The sequence below is a fragment of the Ambystoma mexicanum genome, chromosome 2q (genome assembly GCF_040938575.1).
Source record: "Ambystoma mexicanum isolate Mex_15411 chromosome 2q, UKY_AmexF1_1, whole genome shotgun sequence".
In the NCBI taxonomy this organism is placed as follows: Eukaryota; Metazoa; Chordata; class Amphibia; order Caudata; family Ambystomatidae; genus Ambystoma; species Ambystoma mexicanum.
This window is the reverse complement of record NC_090924.1, coordinates 1,297,112,093-1,297,134,726: the sequence shown is the minus strand read 5'-3', so window position 1 is coordinate 1,297,134,726 and position 22,634 is coordinate 1,297,112,093. Positions and strand designations below refer to the sequence as shown.

General features: G+C 46.3%; 1 protein-coding gene across 6 annotated transcripts in view; it reads left to right on the top strand.

The window, feature by feature from the left end:
- The window catches only part of ATP2C1 (ATPase secretory pathway Ca2+ transporting 1), a 1,883,161-nt gene that overhangs the window by 1,021,700 nt on the left and 838,827 nt on the right, over window positions 1-22,634 (top strand). For all 6 annotated transcript variants that reach the window (XM_069648728.1, XM_069648731.1, XM_069648729.1 and 3 more), the window contains one exon: window positions 10,354-10,451. In XM_069648728.1, the coding sequence (XP_069504829.1) occupies window positions 10,354-10,451 (98 nt within the window). The remainder of the gene's footprint in view (window positions 1-10,353; window positions 10,452-22,634) is intronic.

The window sequence follows — 22,634 nt, the reverse complement described above, 5'->3', positions numbered from 1 at the left end:
AGCTCAAGAATTTCTGCTCGATCTCCCTTTAGAGAGGCAAGTCTCGTTCAAGGCCAGTCTGGCGGATGCCTGGGCCATAGCTCAGGACCTCATGGAGTATTTGGTCTCCCAAATCGACACAGCCAGCAGAGGGCTGTGCCTGGGTGTCGAGATGAGAAGGATGACGTGGATGCATGCCACCAAGTTTTCATCTGACGTGCAAGAGCGGATCCTAGATCTGCCCTTCAAGGGCGTGGACCTCCTCCATTTGTCCACCGATGACGAGTTGACAAAGAAGAAAACCTCCACTGAAACCGCCAAGTCCCTGGCTATACTGACAAAGCCAGGGCAGAAGTCCTTCCCTCAATCTTGGGGCAGGACCAAATTCAAACACTGCGCTTTCACTGGCTTCAAGGGGTTTCGGGACTGCGGTACGCGGAGGTCTGACAGGGCGCCTAGGGACAACAAGAGGAAGCAGCAGAGGACTTTGCACTGATTTTTCCGCTCCCCCCTCATCTGCCCTAGTCTGCCCCCACCTCCGATTCCAAGAAACGGTGACCTTCAAGGACAGGGAACACAGCTGTCCAGTGTGGTGCCGACTGGCTCTTTTCCAGGACTGCTGGAAGCATCTTTTCAAGATCCTGTGCATCCTATCCATAGTATTGACAGGCTTCAGTATTCCTCTTCCTTTTCCTCTACCTTCCTCTCCTCCTCTTCGTTACATCGGATCCCTGGCTCTTTTACAGGACATCCTTTGGCACTTAGAGATTCAGGCGGTAGAACCAGTTCCTCGCTCAGAAAGGGACTCCCGTTTTAACTCCAGGATTTTTGCTATAACCAAGAACGAACGGGCTGGCCTGAGGATTGTCCTGGACCTGTCTTTACCGCTAGAATGCTTCAAGAAGATCACTCTTGTGCACATAGCAGTGTTTGTGTACAGGAGACTGGATATGTTCCTTAGACTTCAAGGATGTGTACCTTTATGCCCATCTACCAGCAGCATCGAAGTTTCTGCTGGTCACGATTAGGTCATCCCACTTTCAGTGCAAGGTGCTACCTTTTCTCCTGAACTCGGCCCCTTGTGTCTTCAAAAAGCTGATGAATGCAATGGCGGGTCTCCTCTGCTTGGAGGGCCATCACCTATATCCTTATCTGGTTATGATATGGCATTTATAACGCGCCTATACAGCAGGTGTTTCAAGGCGTGACGAGGCAAGGGAGGGGGAAACGGAGGGAAGATGGAGACAACAATCTTAATAGGCCAAGTGACATTGAGATTGCGCAAGTCTAGGGAACGGGGGAAAAGGGAAAAGTGCGAGGGGGGAAAGGGGAGGGGGCAGTGCAATACATAGGATAACAATAAAATACCTAAAATCCAATAAATACAAAAATAAGTAGTGCAGCTTAGTGGTGCTAAGTGCTTGGTAGGGCGCTGTAGGGATACAGAAACAGCCCTCTGAATGCATAGGGTTGCCAGGGGGGTGGTGCCGGTGTGCAACTGGCAGGGATGAGACCTGGGCCTGAGGGCAAAGTGTAGCCAGGTGACCAATGCAATTTCAGTTTCAGCCAGGAGAACTGCAGGGGAGAGGAGGAGAGAAAGCAGAAGCAAAGAGGGAAGGTCTTGAGGTGCTTCCGGAACCAGAGGGGGGGTCTCCAAGTTTTAGAGAGTCAAGGAGGCTGTTCCAGAGAGAGGCCCCACCTGAAGAAAGAGATCTACCACCAACTCGTTGCTTGGAGAAGCGACCGGCCCTGAGGGAGTTGGAGGCAGATGAGCGAAGGGCTCGTGAAGGAAGATATTTAGGCAGAGTGAGTTGAAGGTATTGAGGCCCCAGGCCCCAGAAAACCTTGTGGACAATGCAGAGGGTTTTGAATTTAATTCTCACAGCCACTGGGAGCCAGTGTAGAGATTTCAGTCCTGGAGTGATACGATCCCCTGGCTTGAGGCCAATGAGAAGTCTTGCAGTCCTGCTTTGGATGGGTTGCAGAGGGCAGAGAGTAGAGGCAGGCAGAATTATAAAGAGGCTGTTGCAATAGTCCAGCCTAGAGAGAACGAGAGCTCTGGAGACAGTGAGCTTCTGTGGGAAGGAGAGGAAAGGAAGAATACCTCTGAGGAGGTGCGGCTGGCAGTGTGACTCCTTAGAGATGTCAGAGGTGTGAGGAAAGGAGTGTGTGGATTCGAAGATGACTCTGAGGTTTTTAGCCTCACAGGTGGGAGAAGGAACAGGACCAAGAGAGGCCGCCAGAGAGTGACAGGAAAGGAGGGAGCAGGTGTGCCGTTTACGAGAATCTCAGTCTTACTGGCATTAAGGCAGAGATCATTGACGGCACACCACTCCTGGATAGCAGACAGTCAGAGATGAGAGCGGGAGAAGAGGTGGGTAAAGGGAGCCTGAAGAGGAGCTGAGTGTCATCCGCATAGCACTGAAAGTTGGGGCAGAGAGCGGCAATGCGGTGGGCAAGAAGTGGCAGGTATTGGTTGAACAGCCAGGGAGAGAGGTTAATCCCCTGAGGAACACCACAGGTAGAGATAGCGATGGAGGAGAGGAAGGACCCAAGTTTGACCTGGGAGGGTCAATCGGAAAGGAAAGAAGTCAGCCAAGCCAGGTTGACTGTGTCAAAGGCAGAAGAGAGATCAATTAAGATATGGACACGGGGTGTTGGAATCAAGGTTGGAGAGCAGGTCTTCAGGGATTTTCAGGAGAGCAGTTTCCGTGCTTCTGGCAGCTCTGAAGCCAGACTGATGGTCATTGGGACAACCAACCAATTCAGTGTGAAGATTAAGCTGGGAGATGGCCAGCTTTTACAGGAGTTTGCCCAGGAAAGGAGTGATGGAGATTGGGCGATAGTTAGCTGGGCAGGATGGGTCAGTAGAGGGTTTCTTAAGAAAGGAACAGGGGTGACCTGTTTTGACGAGACTTTCATAGATCGGACTTGTCTAGAAACTTTGTCTGGGGAGAACAGGGGAAAGGCAGAGAAGGTGGAAGTAGAGGTGGCTGAAGAAAGGCCAGAGGAAGAGCAGGGGGTAGTGGAGAGTGGGTTAGAGAAAGAGAGAGTGGACATGATGTCCTGAGTTTTAGAGATGAATTGAGAAGCCAGAGCCGTGCAGAGGGCCTGGGAGGGGACAGGAGAGGTAGAGACTTCAGCAGGATCGGCCAGTTCCTTGCAGATTTTAAAGAGGTGGGCCGAGTTGTTTGATGCTATGAGCTCTCTTCTTGGTGCAGATGACTGGTTAGTGAGGGCGAGTTCACCCGAAGGGGTGTTACACTCGTGCCAGAGATTGGCAGATATTCTCCATCAGTTGGGGTTCTCCCTAAACCAGAGCAAGTCACAGCTGTGCCCCTCCGAGGATCTGATTTTCCTAGGAGTGCATTGGAATATGTCAATTCAGCGGGTGCTCCCCTTGCCCGAGAGGCTCCTCTCCCTTTGCATTGTGATAGAACACTTCCTAGCCAATTCGACCACCTCAGCATGTTGGTTCCAGCACCTTCTGGAGCTGATGGCCTCCTGCATGCTCACTGTTCAGCATGCGTTAGGCAGAAACCTGTGCAGTTCCCTTGGGGACCACTGCAAAAGATTTAGGACTACAGGTGTTGGCAGTAAACCCACTTGGTAGCAGTCTGTGCCACCCAGATTTACCTGGTAGCAGTGGCTGAGCAGTCAGACTTCTCTCAAGAAGAGTTGGGCAGTATGCAAAGTATACACAATAGGCACTCAGATACAATAGCACAAGCAAACACTGACCAGAGCTTTGGTATCAAGGTATATAATTATTTATTTAAAAACACACTTATTGAAACACTCCAGCGCTATTATTGTAAATCACTCTAAACACAGTTACTATTATGATATATACATTCATTATTCCTTATCAGACAAGTCTTAGTTAACACCACTTATTTCCAGACAGAGGTGAGCGCTTAACTATAGATGGCACTCCAATAAGTTAACAAAAAAGGGAGGGAAAAAGGCAGAATGTAGGAAAATACACCACACTAATACTTAGAAACTCTTAAGCAAGGCAGGAAAGTCAAAAGTTACTTGTGAGCCAAAGTCCATCGGCCGGACCCACTCTTGGAGAGAGCAGGGCACAAATGCACCCAAGATCACACAATGACAACAGGCTTAAAAAGAGTCCAGAAAGGTTTTAGTTAGGTTCAGAAAAGTTTAGCCAGGGTGTCCCAGGCTAACCCAGGGTCGAAAGCCGGGGGCTAAATCTACCCCGTACAGTCGGTTGCAAGGGAAGCCAGGCGGAACACGGTACCTTATGTGGAAAGGATCCTCCAGCGGGGGCAGCTGTTCCAGGCAGTGGATAAAAGTCGCGGCGTAGTCCAGAGGAAGAGAAGATCTCGACGTGGAGGAAAGATAAAGGTTGTTGCACTGCCAGGGAAGAAACCAGCCGCAGAGTTTTCCGGTTAAAGGTACTACCCTTTGATTCGCGGTAGTGGTAAAACGTTGTATCCCGGTTGCCGGGGTGCTTGGCACAGGCAAGGCGGCCTCGAGATGCTCCAGGAAGCGAAAAAGGTAGCAGACTGGTTATCCCCACCAGTCGAAGGAAGAAGACTCTCCGGGCTGGAGATCTCCTGTCGTTGGGAAAAGTGGTGAGACGGTTCAGCAGGGCTCCACCGGTGGTGTCGTCGAAGCAGGTCGGCTCAGCTTCTCCCTCGCCGGATTCTCAGGTCCTGTGGCGACTTCTGAAGTTCCAGTCCCCAAAGCCCTGCTTTTATGCAGAAAACCCCCATTCACTCAGCCTAGCTGTCACTCAAACATGCTAAGTGGTGAGCCAGCCGGCTCACCACTTGGGCCAATCAGGACGGAGTGCGACTTGAGTTGCCTAGGCAACTCAGCCCAGGGTGCCTAAATCCCCCTCCACCCCTCCTGAGTACCCCAGACAGAGTGGCACCACTTTGGAGGGCTTCTGTGGAGAAGCCCACCAAAAAGTGGAACTAAGAGCTCAACTTGGGTTGGAGTCACAGAAGCGAACACAAACGCCATTTTAGAACTGAGTTCTGGCAAAAAATACCAACCGGAGAATTAATATTAAATAAATAAACCAGCGGTATGTTCAAGGCTATAGGAATTAAATAATTGAAGTTGGTAGCTTCGAACAATGGGAAATCCCATAGGGATATATTCGCGGTTGAATATAAAAAGTAGTATCCACTGCCACCAGCCATAAATCGATCAGGGGGGACGGAGACGTGCCCCCTCGACTAACAGACCCCGGGGCAATCGAATTGCCCCAGCCAGTACGTCCATAATATGATGGTTTGTACTGGTTCTGTTCAGAATTTGAGACTAGTAAAGTCAATGGTGACTTTACATGCCCTGGGAGACAGTAGTCAGTCCCAGGGTATGGAGTCTATACTGGGGGGTCATTATGACACCCCTGTGTTACTGCACTGAGGGTGCTGTGTAACACACGTCACAAAAACACATGAAGCCCTATGGAGTAAAAGACCCCATGGCTCATTAAACACATCTAGAGTCAAAGAAACACACTCAAATCATGCCCAAGAGTGAAGGTAAAAGAGTCTCACTCTTGGCAGGAGAAAAAAATAAACCCCAAAAATCCAGCAAAGCTGCTGGGGGACTCACTAGGTTAGGAAATTCATCCTAAACAGATAATTCTCCCTAACCGCATGTCTGCCTCAAGATGAGGCGCCTACAGCTCCACCTGGTGGCCAATTGGAATCAGAAGACGGGGTCTCAGTCGGACAGGGTACATTGCAATCTAACTTTTGTGATTACGGCTTAATGCTTATGCAGAGGCATGGTCCTTTACGTACCCATAGGTCTCTTTTTTAAATGGATTGACCTATGCCTTAAGGATATCAAGCTCCCCTTTCAACTTGGCATGCGAGGTTGCCATCGGAGTCCATAGATCAGCAATAGGCCAGGTTGGCAGCTGCATTCACGATTGGTTATCCAGAGGAGTAGAACGTTGTATGCTCCACAAATAGGGCCCCATAGACTGTTTGAGGGATTGCAGATCCCAAGGCTGCAGCGCAGAATAGAATAGAATTTAACAAATGATATACTCTCCACTCTTCTTGAACCTTTGTTTGCCTTACCTAAGGGCTTTATCCATGGTAGACTAGTAGTGCAGTGATGCTAGATTTAGCCAGTGATGCTGAGTTTAGATGCTGGGCTTGAGCCTCTGAATGACGTCCACAGGGAGGGAAAGCTCCTAGCAACACTATGGCTGCCAGAGGATGGAGGTCCCAGAGTCTGAGAAACCAACGACACACTGGCTCTGTGCAGGGACCAAGGGCCACAAGATCTGTAGGACCGACTGCACGCAAACACACCAAGGAGTGCAGAGTTCAGAATGTCCTCAAATGCAACTGCATGAGGAAAGTATATTAGTTCTGGAGAAGAAAGCCGTAGTCTGTATTTATGGAGGAAAATAATCAATTTAGTTACAACTGGAGGTCAAAGGTCCATGATCCAAGTTTCACCAAAATAGCAATTCCAACATAATAAGCTTAGACAGTCCCAAAGAGAGTTCAAGGATCAAAAATGCCATCAAATAAAAGGACAAGAAAAAAGCTGTTATGGATGCAGTAAACTTCATTTGTAAAGCGAGCATACAAGGCAGGGAACAGGTTTACATTTGATCCCACCCCAAAATGGCTTCCAAATTAGGTTACGTTTGGGCTAGACAAGGTGCCCTGCTTAAGATGGCTGCCTAGCATTGCTTGAGTCAGGGAACGCTGGGAAATGTTGTGCCTGCGACAAGCCCTTCCTCCTTTGGTGAGACATGCGGCACCAATCTCTACTTATTCCAGGAAGTCCAGTGGGGCCGAAGAGTCTGACTGGGCAGAGCATCTAAGTGCTTGGGAGGAAAGAGGACGGGGCTCACAGCTAGACTTGCCGTTTTTCCCTTCCCCAACCATATGCCTGAAGTAATCTTTCCAAGCAGGAGGAAAGCCTACACAGTTGTACCCAAAGAGGGAATTGAGTTCTATATGGATACAGCTGTGCCGTTTTGCAGAGATTACCATTTTCCGTGTCCTCACATACCTGGATCAGGAGGGCTGTGACTGAGGCTTTCCCACTGGACAGAAAAGGGCCAACTGAGGTAGTGACATTGCGTGCTCCATTTACACTGAGGCAACGTCATGTACAGAGTGGAGAGCCTTATTGTCGGTGGTAACTGTTATCAGGCTACATTATGCCCCCTAGAGAGAAAATTCAGATTTTCAACACATTCGTTCCAGAAAGTCATAATTCTATTAAAGACACGGAGGCGAAGGATTATGCTTTTCTTGCATATTTACTGTTCAGCAGCAAAGTATAACCAATAAAACATGGAGCACAAAACTCAATAAACAACCCCAATAACCATGGTTTTCGAGTCTTTGTAGTTCTATACTTATTGGTCCTCAAACTGACCATGTGATACTTTTAACCAATCGTAGTGTTCCTTGTCCAAAAATCACCCTGTCCTTCTACTATTCCTCCTCTTTGTTTGTCCAGCTGAGGGTGCGTCCAGTGAACTTTTGTAATTCTGTCAGTTCCATGCCGATAAGAGTTCAATTTCCGGATTGTTTGTTGTCCGCCACTGTACCTATAGAAACCTAAAGTAATATGGTGACTGTAAACCGAAAGAGGGTGGGACAATCGTAAATCCAACCACAATTTATCAATATTATCCTTTTGTGCATTTCAAAAAACTGTACCTTCTTATTGTATTCATCATGCACCATTTCAGTAGTTATAGAAAAACATGTAAAACCTTACAGTACTTTTACATAACATTATTCCGATTGATAGGGTGGGATAATCCTTCACCCCCATGTCTTTAATAGAATTAGGACTTTCCGGAATGAAGGTGTTGAAAATCTGAATTCTATGTCAAGACCGGAGGCTCGGATAATGCTTGTTCAAATCTTACTCACCACTAACGATGCCACACCTTCCCTTCCGTTGGTTTAAAATAGAAAGTTTTAAAAGTAGATTCATTCAACCAATCTGCCGACCTCATAATGTCCTCTACTCTGGCACCTATGTTGGAAGCCTTGGTAGCCATCGCGCCTCTAGCTGAGTGAGCGCCATATTTTACTACATCAATGCCTGCTTGTTCCATTACCCATCTAAGCCATTTGGCTATGGTAGCCGGAGTTATGGCCTTGAAGGGTTTACAAATTGCTATCAGTAATTGAGATACTCCTGGGGGTCTTACTTCCCTTGTCATGTCCTCATATGCTGTTAAGCATCTAACCGGGTATAATTTTGGTTGTCCTGGAAAAGATTCGTAAAATATGGATCTCAAACCTGTCTTAGCATACTGTGACTGAACACTCCTCTAACAGTCTGGAATGGGGAGAGAGAGTGCCGGAACTACGCGGTCCCGTCGCGCTCTCCCTACCGTGACTGCAGTGCCCTCTGTGTCTGTTCTTTGGCGTTGCGGTCGCTGGTGCAACAGCCCCGTCGCAACCGCAACTTCAAGTACTCAAAAACTGATGCGGATATGCTTCGCCAAACACTCCTAATAGTGTGTGTGTGTGTGTGTGCTAGTGTGCCTAATAAAACACTATCATATAAAACACATTCACACAAGTAATGAACAAAAGGGCACTTAACTCGCTGCCGAGCAGCAAAGAAAGAGGAGGAATAGGAGAAGGACGGGGTGATTTATGGACAAGAAAGACTATAATTGGTTAAAAGTATCACATGGTCAGTTTGAGGACCAATAAGAACAGAACTACAAAGACTACCATGGTTATTGTAGTTGTTTATTGAGTTTTGTGTTTCATGTTTTATTGGTTATGCTTTGCTGCTGAACAGTAAATATGGAAGAGAAGCGTAATCCGAGCCGCCGTTCTTGACATAGAATTTGGGAACAGCTTGTGCTAAAAGATAATTAACATGAGGAATCTGGGCTAAGAGAATCCATTGAAAGAACGCTACTGGTAGGACATTTTATTTAGACCCATATAGTAAATATGACAAGGACAGCATGTAGATGGCATTCGTATGTGTTCTGATAATGTCAAGGAAGAGAGAGGTAAAAAATAAAACTTGATTTACAGTGCGTACCCATAAGAAATGTGCTGGTCATGATGAATATTTCAGGTCTGCCTGTGTCGGAGTGATTTGGAGCATTGGGAAGCTCCAACTCTGACACAGGACTTCAATTCTCGGCCGGCGCTGGGCATGCATGTCACGTACCAAGTGGATGGGCAAGCAAATACTTGAAGCCAGCCACAGGTGCTTGTGATTAGCACCATGGTACGCGTGAGCTGGCGTTTTACGGCGATAGAATGATGGACTGGCAGGAGCGCAGTGATCGCAGGAACCCGGGCACGGTGTTGAGGACTGCAGGAGCTGGCAGCGTGCTGCAGCAGTGATATTCTGGTATCCGCTGATTACCGCAGTCTGATGCAGTAACACTGCTACAACATTCGCCTCTGGGCTCATGCATTGGTCCAGAGGCCACATTTAAGTGGTTAACTGGAATAAAGTGAATGTGGGATGTATTCAAAGTGGGCCCTTAGTGCCAACCAAGATGAGAGGGTCATGCTCATGCGTCCTCTGTGGTCAGCTTGAGAGTGTGGATCGCACATGTGACAAATATCTGGAATGGATTACAAAACATAGTCCATGTCGCTATTGACAAATGTTTGGTTGAGTCCGTTTCCCACTGCCGTAAAATGGGATGGTAAACAAGGTCTTGTACAAAAAATTTCAGTAATGGTAATTCTGTTGAACATTTAAATAATTTTCCCCCAAGAATTTTCCCGCAGGACACAAGCCTGGGGAAAAGAATCTTGGCTTGGTTATTTAAAAACCTTTGTCTCTGAATGATCTCCTAGCTTTGCTTTACTTGTTTGCTTTAGAAAACAAAATAGTTGCTATATCTGTATATGCATTTAGAACATGCAGTGCACATCACACAAAATTAAAGCATGTATACATGTTGTTTATTTTCTATAATAATGACCTAGTAACTGTTTTAATGTATTTATCACTTCATAGATCTTTTTAATTATCAATATTCCTCTTACATACTATTTGATAAAAGTAACTCATAATCCTTTAAAAGGCATGTGTAAGCTCCTTAAATTAAGAACATTTCAAGTTTGGCTTTATCACCTATTAAGTGTTAAAGTTTATTTTTATATAGAACAAATATTTGTTGATCATTTTATTAGTTTAATTTTGCTATGCTTATTTTGTTTGTGTAATTAAGATTTTGCTTTTTTTGATTTTCGAATTTCAATTCAGGCAGCTTTTTTTGTGAAAGAGGAAATTTCAGCAATGCCATCGGTTGAATTAAAATTTCACTTGGACAATTATCTGCACTTGTCGATTACTTCTGGTGCTCACTCTGTTGCTAATTTTCCTACGGATTGTGTTTTATTTCCAAAGGTTGCTGCAATGTAATCTGCTCTGATAAAACTGGAACGCTGACAAAGAATGAAATGACGGTTACTCACATATTTACATCTGATGGACTGCATGCAGAGGTATTCTTGAATAACAGAGTTAACTTCTAATTGATCATTGAATCATAATGCAAAGGCTCATAAAGCTGCTATGCTGTGTTTTACTGCATGTGAGTCCTGTATGTGAGTCGTATGCATTTATTCATATGAGCTTATGTGGCAAACCCTCATTTTCTTATTGCCAACATTGGCAGGGTTTTCATATCCTGGCAGTGATGTAGCTTGCTCCAGCATAAAGTTAATCCATCAGTATTCATGTGGTACTAGTGTGGGAAGGCCTGGCCTCACTGTTTCTAAAATGCTTGTCATGGGAAGTGTCCCAGCTTAGTTCATATGCGCAGCGGTGGCCGGTGCTGAGGATGGCAGTCTTCATGCCAATCCCCACTTTTTAGTATGCATCTATACATTTGAATTGCACTGAAAGAGTTCAATGGAATAATTAATGAAGTGGCTCGATTTCTGTTTTTTAAATGGTTGCTACTGGTAATTTGAGTAACAGTTAATTCTGCTTATATTTATTGATATGTAATGATTTAAGGAATTTCGAATTACTGATTTATTGCCTTGTGGTGCCTTTGCATCTCTCCTTCTGCAAAACAAAAGGGGTGATGACTGGAAAGTTTAGAATTAATCCTAACCACTGGCATTGCTCTGGGAAACCCTCTAGACCCTCGTTCATCACACTCCGAAGCCATTACAGAAGCGGAAAGACCATATACAAATCAGGCTTGGTCCCACCCCAAAAGGGTCAGCCCAGCCCGAACTTCTAGGTCACATCCCTTCTGCATGAGACCACAAGCATCCACAGACATGTTTCGGCCTCATTGGGCATCATCACTGAGTAGCAGCTTGGGTCGCTTGTCGTAGCAGGCTCAGGACCCACGTCTGGGCATACCTGTCCACTCGGGGTGATTTATGCAAAACAAAAGAGGTGATGGCTGAAAGATTTGGAATTAATCCTAACCCCTGGCCTAACCAGGCCGAAATATGTCTGGGGTTGCTTGTGTTTCCGTGCAGAGTGGACCTGGCCTAGCAGTTCGGGCTAGGCTGCTCCATTGCTGGCAGTTCCTGACAGATTTGCATATGGCTAAAAAAACAGTGGTGTAGAAGGTTGCCCAGAGCAGTGCCAGTAGTTCAGATTAATTCAGCACCCAGCACGAGTACCAGCTGAGTACCTATTACCAATCACAAAAAAGACCAAAGAGAAACTAAAAAATCGACTTCTTCCTATGAAGAACACAAATTCTGAATCTATGACCAGATTGTTTGTAGCCAACATCTCCCATCACCCCCGCCCCAAAGCACGCAGCAAGCATTGTTGATCAGACGGCTCCTTCACAAACTTCTAATTTACCTGCTGAAGTGCTTGAGAACCCTATCCCTCTCGGTCCGGCTATAGCCTCCTCTCAAGGTAAGAAGTCTCATAATTAAGCAATATGACCCGAGCGGCGGGGGCATTACCGACTCAGGTAATGCTTCGGGGCCCATAGGTATATGCCCCGAGCAAAGCCCGGCCCGCATTATGTGTGTGACCGGGGCACTAAAAGCATTTTTTTCTGTCCCGAAACGCTGTGAAGAACCGACCAAGAAAATGCCTGCCTCCATGGAAATGAAAAACTGAGTCCGTTTTCCCTTTCCATGGCAGACGCGCTGAGACCACAAGTGTTCCCAGTGCGTCCGCTCCCGAAATAGGGTAAAAATAAGGTAGGTGGGGTTGGGAGGGTGATAGGGGGACGGAGGAAAAAAATGGCCATGCTCCGAGTCTCCACACGGCTGGAGGCTTCCTTCGTCCCCCGCCGGGGACGCAGGAACAAGAAGGTAAGTTGGGGGGGGGGGAGGAAGAGAATAAAAAAAAAACACCCGAATCCCCGGCGGGGGGCAAAGGCAGCCTCTCATCCGTGGGGAGGTTCGGAGCGGGGATGGCATTTCATTCCGATTGCGCCCTCGCCGGGTACTAATAATGTTTAACAGTCTGATCTTGCTTTGAATGCTATTGTCATGATGCCCGCTCCCGGGGAGCCGGTTCAAGCCCGGCGTCCCCGAAAGCAGACATCCAGTCCCCAAGGAAGGACCCAGCAACCCCATATAGGGGCCCTTTGGACAGTGTCCTGGCACCTATGGCGCCATGCTCATAAAAGACATCAGTCCTGGCGCCATAGGCGCCAGGCTCATTATGGGAATTCTTGGGTGCACTTACCTGATGCAGACCATGCTGCAGGATCCCAGCCTCCTTGAAACCTGAAAGGAACTACTTTACCTGTGGGACTAATTTACCATCCGGGCGTGGTCGGGGAAGGATACATACCTGGAACCTCTTCTAACGCTATTTAAACCCCACCCGAACAGCCACACGTGCTTCGCGTTGTTCTGCATCTAGCAGCTGGACGCTCACCGTGTCTGCTCCTGCATCCTGACTTCTGCCACGCCTGCCAGCATCCTGGATCACCTGCAAAGGAAGAGAAAAAGAGAACAGAAGAAGGAAAAGTCCTTACCTGCTAAATCCGCATCCCGGAGACATCTCGCCGACAATCCTGAAAAGGAAGACTTTAATTTAAAAGCTCATTGCGTCGATCGCTGCAGCGCCGCATTCCACTCACCTTTACAGGGCGCCTCCATGTTCAGCAGCTATCATCCGGATTCGCAGTCACGCCCCAGCGCCTAGGGAGAAAAAGACCAGAACAAAAGGTGAGAGAGAGAAGGGAATAAGGAAAGCTAAATCTCCATGTTAAGACTTACCTGTTGATTCATTCCCTCTTCATTTCGGGTCCGCGCCGCATCCTGTCATTTGCGCACCCCGGCCCCTAAGGGGAAAAAGAGACATCAGCGTTAATGAGAGAATGAAAAGACATTACCAAAAAACGCTCATTAAAGACTTACCTGATTTCTACAAGGATTTCACCTCTCATCTCGGGTCGGTGCCTGTTCCCCGGCATTCCGTACCCCGGCCCCTATGGGGAAAAAAGACACTAGCATTAGTACATTAATGCATGGACACAAGGGGAACCTCTTATCAAAAAACTTACCTGGAAGCCAAGCAAGTTTGGTTCTCACCAATCTGAAAATCCAGTGAAGTAACTGGATACCAACGCGCCCCTGCATCAGAAACAGGATGGAGAGCTCCTCCTTCCAGACCCTAAGGTGAGACGCTACGAGAAATCACAGAAGGGTTTCAAGGAGGGTGAGAGGGGAAAGTGGGAGGCAGATTGCATTACCCCGCAGACAGTTAATCCCCTATTTTCGCCTACAGAAGGATACTTCTGCGAGCCAGACAAGCCAGATTTGGGGACCCGGTCCAGTCCGTCTTCCGGACCCTGCACATCACCTTAGAAGAGGTCACAGCAGCGCGAACCAGGCCAGCGCCTCCGTTGGAGTCAGGTGAGCGTAACAGCTATTGAGAATGTCGATCCTACCTGTCAAAACACGACCCATGACAGACTCATGAATAGGTCTGTGTATTCACACAGCAATAATACAATTCTTGAAGGTGTTTATCACAGCTTGCATGATGCTCCCCAAGACTGTTGTGTCATGCTTCCAATCTTTATTGTCAATCTAGATGTTGACCCTGTCATGTTCCAAACATTAGACCAAAATCGCAACAAGTTACTTGATAGAGCGCCCATACCAAAGGAGTATATTCTTCCAAAGATTGCTCTACCAACTATTGCATTCAATGTACCTTTGAACACAGCACTCACTACATCAGAGTTCATAAGGGGTCCTAATGCTGCCACAAACACCTATGATTGTACAATAAATGCTCCTCCCTATACTTTACCATCTCAAATGTCCCCTGATATAATACCTGATGAAATCCGGCAGGGCACTTACAACCCAGATCCAACCATTCTTAATGAGGAGACAATTTGAATTACAATGCTTGACAGACTGCATTCAGATCCATATCCCAACCGCTCCACGTTACTAGCAGTCTTCAACTCTATTCTATCACTCAAACATATGAACTCTTCTGATATTCATTCTGTGAGATATCCGATTCCAGCTCAACAGGACATCACAGAAATCAGAATTCATTCACAAATAGTAAAACACTTAGTTTGGAAAGAAAGACAATCACTTTATCTTAAAGGGCTGCGTCTTGAAGCAATTCTACCTCCTCCACCGAGCAAAGTTAACCCACATCAATCAGCTCAACCGCAATGCCCTTCCAAATTCTAACTCTGGCTTTTATGCAGACTGATCACGAGCCCTCCTGCTACAAATGCAAAAATGATCTGTATCGACCACCTCAGCAACCTGAATCCAAATGGACCTGGGTTGCAGCAGCGAAAGCTAAAGGAATCTATCCTCTAGTGCACTAGAATTAAATGTCCTATCATCAACCATGCTTGTTCCTTGGCATGCTGGGGTTTTTCCGATTTGCTTACTAAGAAATTCTTAATTCTAAACTAGTTTGACGTGGTCTTACTAAAAAAAAAAAAAAGTGGATGTTAACCATGCCCATCTGGGCGGATCATCAAATTAGAGTAATCCCAGCTTCCAAAGCAGCTAGAGTACTGCCAGTGTCATGCTTACTAGTGGCTATCCGCAACGACTCCCAGTTATCCTTGGAGTCCTGTTTTTCCCCTGACCCAGGTATTCAAGCAGTAAAACTAACCACAGCCAATAATAACCATCCTCTTTACCCTAGTTCCGTATTCATAAAGATTTATTGGAACCCGCTCTCTCCTTCTGAACCACAGTTTATAGATACAATTGAAACAATTCTCAACACAGTATTATTAGAATCTGATGTCACAACAGCAATAATTGCAGGTGACTTCAATCTCAACTGCCTTTCATTCCCCAACACTCGTCTTAATTCACGCGCATCCAAATGGCTTGAACTAATGGACACAAGACAGTTCACAATATAAATGGCTCCACTGCCGAAGACTCACCCGCTAATCCCACATGGTCCAGGAACAAAAGCTCCTAAGTTCTTGACTATGTATTCATATCTTCCAACTCAAATAAATTCATAGCCTCTTTTCAGATCATCCCTTGCACTGCTAGTGACCATAATATTCTTAAAACCTGTTGGTCTCCTCATATTCAATCAAACTTGTACTATTACAACCAATCAATTGCATTAAACAACTCTAGCAATCGTCTTAAATGGAACCCTGGTTTGCCCTCTATCCTGCATCAGAAGTTGTTGCAAAATGATATCAGTAGTCAAACAACGTCAGTTATTTTACAATGACTGCAACCAGATGATCAAACAAAAGACTACTAGTAGCACCCATTCTACATTCTCACATAGGTATGTCCAAATATCAGCTATCTGTAAACTTAAATCTGAGTTACGACGTGAACTACAAACAATCTCAACCAAATCTTCCTCAGCGTTAAGATCACTACTAAGAACCAGATATAAACAGCAAGCCATAGAGTCCAAACAATCTGTCTTCCTTGCCCTAATTGATTTTAAACAGGCTTTTGATTCTGTCCCTCGTCAAATTTTATGGACTAAATTACTTAACGCAAATTGCCCTTTGTACATTAGGTTTTTAATTTACCAGTTTTATTCTGATACCCTTATTAAAGTTAAACTCACATCTGACAGCCTTCTATCCGATGCCAATGAAACCAATTCTGGCCTCAAACAAAGCTATCCTTTTGCTTCTATTCTTTTTAATTTTTTTATGAATGATATTTATCTGTTTTAAACATATAATTGCATTTCCGCCCAAGTTAGGCTCCTGCGAAATATCATACCTTCTATACGCTGACTATTTAGTGTTACTAGATAGAACTACTACTAGCCTGCAAAGAAAACTTACTGCTCTCTCAGCTTATGCACAAGAACATAATTTAGGAATTAACACAATTAAAACCAATATCCTTATTTTTAATCATCGCCCCCTCAACTCAAATTGCAAATTCACCTGCCAGCTAGGAAATAGCTCTCTTCTTCAAATCTATCAATACAAATATCTTGGAAGCCAAACTAAAATATGTCCCAAATCAGTGAGGTGGGATATACTTGAGGGTATCTATTGGAAGTTGATCCTACCTGTTCCTCAAAGCACGCTGATTTCCCTAATCAGGTATGAACTCGGGTTAACATCATTCAATGCATCAGTACACTGGCTAATTAATGCTTTCCACGTATAGGAAATGCTTCCTCTCCACTACTGCCTCGTGTAACTTGTTTCCTTCACTCAAAACTCTGCTTGAAGCTCCAAATTCTAACCTATTACATGAGTGGAAAGAATCTTGTACTGAAATACTTCAAGATGCTAGCATTTCTGTATTCTCACTCCTTGAGGAGCCTGATGAAGCAAAAATTAAATTATGGAGACATGATTGGATCATCGCAGCTGAGAAAACTGCTACATATGTAGCTTTCAAGGAGGGCGCTTTTCTAAATAGAGCTCTAAATGAGCTCCCGCAGTACTTAACCAAATTCCCTGAACGAAAATATGCTGATTTCTGTTTAAGTTTCCGATTAAACCTGCTTCTAACGAATGCCAAAATAGCAATTAATAACAAAAAAGGCAATTTAACAAAAACTTGCAGATTCTGCATGGTTGGGGACTGCATTGAGACTACACAAAACGCCTCATAACAGAATGTCCTTCCCCGACCGACACTAGGAAACATCTTTATAAACACTTCCAACCTTTATCGTTAACAACCGAAGAGCAACTTTGGATAGCAGTGTTTAATGCTACAAACTCTTCGCTTATTATTGATATAGTACAATTCTTAATTGGACTAAACCTATTTTCATCACACGACTAGAGATCAATATAGATTCTAGATTTCAGTGATTCACTATTCTCAACTCAACCTCTAATTGCGTCAATATTAAAGCATCTAGGACAAAGACTGAAAGATGCAATCTAAGTTTACGGACTACAGTAATAACATTTGACAACATAACCATTTACTTGCTTGAGGTTCGTCATATGGACCAGACTAAGCATCTTATAAGCATTAAAGCTGAATCAGTCAAGTTTTCAACCTAAATAATACCTGGCTTTTTCTGTTTGCAGCACTACAATGCCATGATGCATAAAATGATTATATGATGGCAAGAGTCGAATGTGCCGATTTTAAAAGCTTTCAATGGTAGTTAAGGTGGTATTGAGAACTTTTGTCTGTTTTTTAACCTAATTTTTGCTTCAATTTGATAAGTGATCACAATTTGAATTAAGTTTTGATTCTCTGCTCAAACCATTAATCTCCTTTCACTATGTGTGGAAAATATAACATGCAACTGTTCTGTGTAGATTGTGAGAACAAATTACTACTTATCTAGATCCAATGATTAACAGCTGTAATGATCCAAGCATTCACTATGACTTAATATCTAAAATAAATTCTTCTGTAAACACATGTTTGTATCATCAAAATTGAAAAAGTTGATAATTCAACTAAACCAATTATTAATAAAAAATAATTAAAAAAAAATTAACTCAAAACCTTCCACCCATCACTTTTTTGGTTATCACTCCTTCCTGGACACAACAGAATATGCCCCACCCTTTCTCTTTAGTGTTGGTTGTCTGTACGGACTGTGGCATTTTGAACACTCTTGATTGGGTTACAGGAGGGTGCAAGAGGGATGGTTTCAGAGCTATTGGGTGAGGAGAGAAAAGGCCCCTTAAACAGGGATTTTGTTTCCACTTTCTTCATGATGGTTGGAGGTTAGCTGTTGCCATGGGCTTAGGTTTCAGGAAATCTGTAACATAGGGCCTTGCACTAATAGCTCTACCCATGTGCTTGGTCTCCACAGCAGTGCCATGTAATCTTGTTTCAATGGATTGCTTTTCTTGCACAGATTCCTCATCTTGATAGATATCCTTCCACAGCTCTGCTGCTCAGAGACCTTTCCCACAGGGGCGTATTGGTCCTCGACTCGGCCATCGATCCGTCTTGCGCGGTGGCCGATCGTCTGCTCCGGAAGTGAGATCAGGCCCAATACAAATACCAAGTCACACCGCCCCATGCCTCAGTTCCTTTTTTCTGCACGCTCACACGCTGCATCAGCTCTGTGGCCTACAAAACTTCTCCCATGGTGCCCATCTGCGTCGGATCTACTGGCGCTGATCTAGAACCCTTCAGCCTTTAGTGCTCTGCTGCAAGCTAAGCCCTCGGCCTCGGTATCCAGACCTGCGGAGCCAAAAAATAGGTCATTGATGTCGACCTTCGACGTTGGCACTTTTCAACTGCTGTCGCAGACAAGGGTTTTCGACTCAATGAGGTTGATTTTTGGTGCCGATCAAGCTGAAGAATGTGAACAGGTCGACCCCATCTTTGTGGGATCCGGCAGCGTCAACTATTTTGAGGACCGAGACAACTTGATGGCACTGGCTCAAGGCCTTCAATATGCCAGTGGGTTGGACACATCTCCAGATCTTGATACACAGCAGAAACAACTCTACACTCACTCTTATGTCAAATTCAGGACATTAGTAGAGAAAGAGGTTGAAACACTCGGCGTCAAGTCGTCCGCCGTTCCCCACCAAGGGTATGGTCTGACGGACATCCTGGATGAGGGCCCGGCTGTTGACCACAACATGCCCTTCAATCAGGCCATAGCTGATCCTTTGGCTTCCATCTGGCAGACCCCATGCACTTTACCCCCCCTGCAAGTACCAATGTCACAGGGAAGTACAGGCTGGCAAGAGGGGGATCCCTCCTTCCTCTCAACACACCCTTCCCCAAAGGACTGGTAGTTCAGGCTGCCACTATATCCTCCAAGCCCGCGGCATCCACGTTGAATCTCCCTACAGCCAGGGAAGGGAAATGGATTGATGCTTTGGCCAAAAAGGTGGCAGCAAGGCTCTCAAGCCCACAAACATAGCTTGCGGTTTCCAAAAGTTTTTAACTGTTTGTGGAAGACAGTAGAGCATGCAGCAGAATACGTCCCGGAAGGTCATATGCGGTACGGATTTATACAGCTGGTGGAGAATGGGATGGAAAATGCCAAGCGGTCCTTGCAAACAGGCCTAGATATTGCTGACTCTGCTGGCCACTCCATGGGGTCGGCAGTAGTTATGAGAAGGCAGGCCTATTTGGAAACATCCGGCTTCTCCCCCAATGTACAAAACCGCCCTCTTGACATGCCTTTTGAGGGGGAGATGCTTTTCGGACAGAAGGCGGATGACTCTTTAGAGAAATTCAAGGAGTCTAAAATTGCTGCTAAGTCACTGGGTCTGGCTGCGCAGCCGGCTAAGCCTGCTTTCATCTTTGCCTACAGAGGCAGAGGCTATAGGTGCTATGTGCCTTATGGCAGGAAAGCGCAGCCTCCGCAAGCCAGGCAGGGGCAGAGGTGTTTCTCGCGTCCCGGAAGGGGCAGAGGAGCATCTAAGGGCCAGCAGCTGCGGCAGGGGTGACTGCACCTTTTTGAAGCCGCTTTGATTTTCCCCTCCCATGACATACCGTTTGGTGGACATTTGGAAGGCCATTGGTCCCAGTGGCAGGAGATAACCTCTGATGCTGGGTCCTGCAGTTAATTCAGGTTCAGGCTGGTATTTCCTGGTACCCAAAAAAGGAGGCAGTTTCAGTCCCATTCTGGACCTCAGGGCTCTAAACAAGTTCCTGAGACAAACTCAATATAGTGACATTGAGAGAAATTCTCCATGCTCTCAAGCTTCAGGACTGGCTGGTGTCCATAGACCTGCAGGATGCCTACTTCCATGTGCCCATACGTCCTAAGCACAGGAAATTCCTGCGGTTCCTCATTGTGGACAAGCACTATCAGGTCAAAGTGCTGCCCTTTGGGTTGACCAGCGCTCCAAGGGTCACCAAGCTCATAGCGGTAGTCGTGGCCCATCTATACGACACCGGTCTGCTACTGCACAGGCTGGGCTTCTCCCTGAACTTAAAGAAGTCCCACATGACACCGGTCCAAAGGCTCCAGTTCATCTGGGCCGTCCTAGCCACTCGGGCAGGGATGGCCTTCCCTCCCAAGGTGAGAGCCGACAACATACACCAGATGGTCCCGTTGTTCCGGACCCATGCCACCTTACCAGCGGCTTCCTTGCTCCACCTTTTGGCCCTCATGACTTCTTGCATTTTCCAGGTGCCAGAGGGCAAACTGCACACAAGATCCCTTCAGTGGCTCCTATGGGACCAGTGGTCTGGTTCTGGGAGCTCTCTCAGATGCTCTCAAGTTGTCCAACCAGGTAGTTCACGGACTCTGCTGGTGGGACACGCGCACAAATCTGATGGCAGGAGAACCCTTCTGGCATCTTTGGCCTCAGGCCTGAGTGGTCACGGATTCGTCCCTGAAGAGTTGGGGCGCTCACTGAGAGGACTTGCAGGTGAGCGGCCTCTAGACTGCGTCAGAAGCCAGGTGGCATATTAATGGGCCCTGACGCCTTTCCGCCCATCACTCAAGGGGAAGCATGTCCTGATTCTGAAGGACAACACAGTGGCCATGCACTACTTAAACAAGCAAGGTGGAATGCATTCCGTTCCCTCTGCACAGAAGCAATGGAACTGTGGTTTTGGTGGTTAGAAAATCAAATCTGTCTAGTCAGTTCATCTGGTGGGGCCCGAGAACAATTTGGCGGATGATCTGAGCAGGCACAGCGCGGTCTTGGAGGAGGTCTTCGCTCTCTGGTGTACCCAAGCAGTGGATTGTTTGCCACAGAAGAAGTGCGAACAGTTTTGCTTGAGGGAATTCCCAGTGAATGGTCCACTGGGGGACGTGTTTCTGGTCATTATGTGGATTCTTAAGAGGTTTTGAGCGACCATGATCTTTATCGCCGGATTGGGTGAGGAGAAAGTGGTACTGCGACCTCTTGGATCTGTCCAACTGTCTGCTTCACCGGTTGTCTCAGCGGCTGGATCGCCTCACCCAGTCGGATGGTCATATACTACACCCCTCAATCTACATGCATGGCTCTTGAGCAAATGGGTATGATGACTGGCAACTCTCTGAGGAAGTTCTTAAGTTGTGTTGCTGGCTACACGCAGACAGTCTGCGCCATCTCTGTATGCATGCAGGTGGTGAAGATTTGAGGCTTGGTGCAGGGAGCTAGAGGTTGTCCCCACTTCTTGCCCAACCACAACGGTGATGGAGTTCCTGCTGTCACTAGCCTCGTCAGGCCTTCAGGTTGCAACAGTCAAGGGGTATTTGCCGGCCCTTTCTGTTTTTAAAAGGTCCCTGGAGCAAGGTTCCTTTTTTACCATACCGGTCATGGCCCAATTCCTGAAAGGCCTGCTCAACAAATTCCCACCAACTCCCTTTGTTCTGGATTGGGACCTTAACCTGGTTCTTAACATTCTAATGGCGGCTCCATTTGATCCTATGAGTTCTTGCCCACTTAAGTTGCTGTCCCTTAAGACAGCCTTTTTGAATGCCATCGCATCAGCCTAGAAAGATATTGAGCTGCAGGCCTTATGCTGCAAGCCAGAGAGAAGGTTTCTCTTGAGGTCCAACCAGGGTTTCTTTCGAAGGTTGTTTCGGAATTTCATCTTTCACAGTCTGTTGACTTGCCAGTGTTCTTCCCTCCTCCCCACCCTTCTAAGGATGAAGAATGGTTTCACCATCTTCATCCTAAGAGAGCCCTCAGCTTTTATGTTGCCTGCACAGTGGAGTTCAGGAAGGTGGACCAGTTGTTTGTTGCCCATTCTTTCACGCAAGGAACCATCTTGCGCTGTATTGTTTTATGCAACGCTGAGTGCTATCGGTGGGGAGAAGAAATCCCACCGTGTATCGGGGCCCATTCCACCAAGGGAGTCTCTGCTTCCACTACCCTTCAGGGGGGTTCCCTGATTGGGACATTTGCTGTGCTGCCATGTGGTCCTCTTTACATACTTTCACCAGGTATTATGCTCTGGACGTTGCACGTGGGGCTGATGCACGTTTTGGCAAAGCGGTTCTGCAGAACCTGCTTGTGTGATCCTTTCTGCCCTCCTCCTTTGCCTTACCGCTGGGGAGTCTATCAAGGAGAGGTATCTGCAGCAGAAAAGCAATCCATTGAAGGAGAAATTACCTCACCGTAATGTTCTTTCTATGGATTCTTCCCCTGTAGATTCCTCATCACCCCGCCCAGCCGTCACCGCTCAGTGTTTTAGCCCTTGGCTTCTTATTCCATTTAGTAAGATGGCAATGGCTTTGGGGTGCTCATCTCAGTTGTTCAAATTAAAAAAAAAAGCACGTTATTCTAATTGGAATATTTTGAACCGCTGGTTTCTATTCTATAGTTGCCAAACTTAAGGCTGGTTAGCCTACTTCCA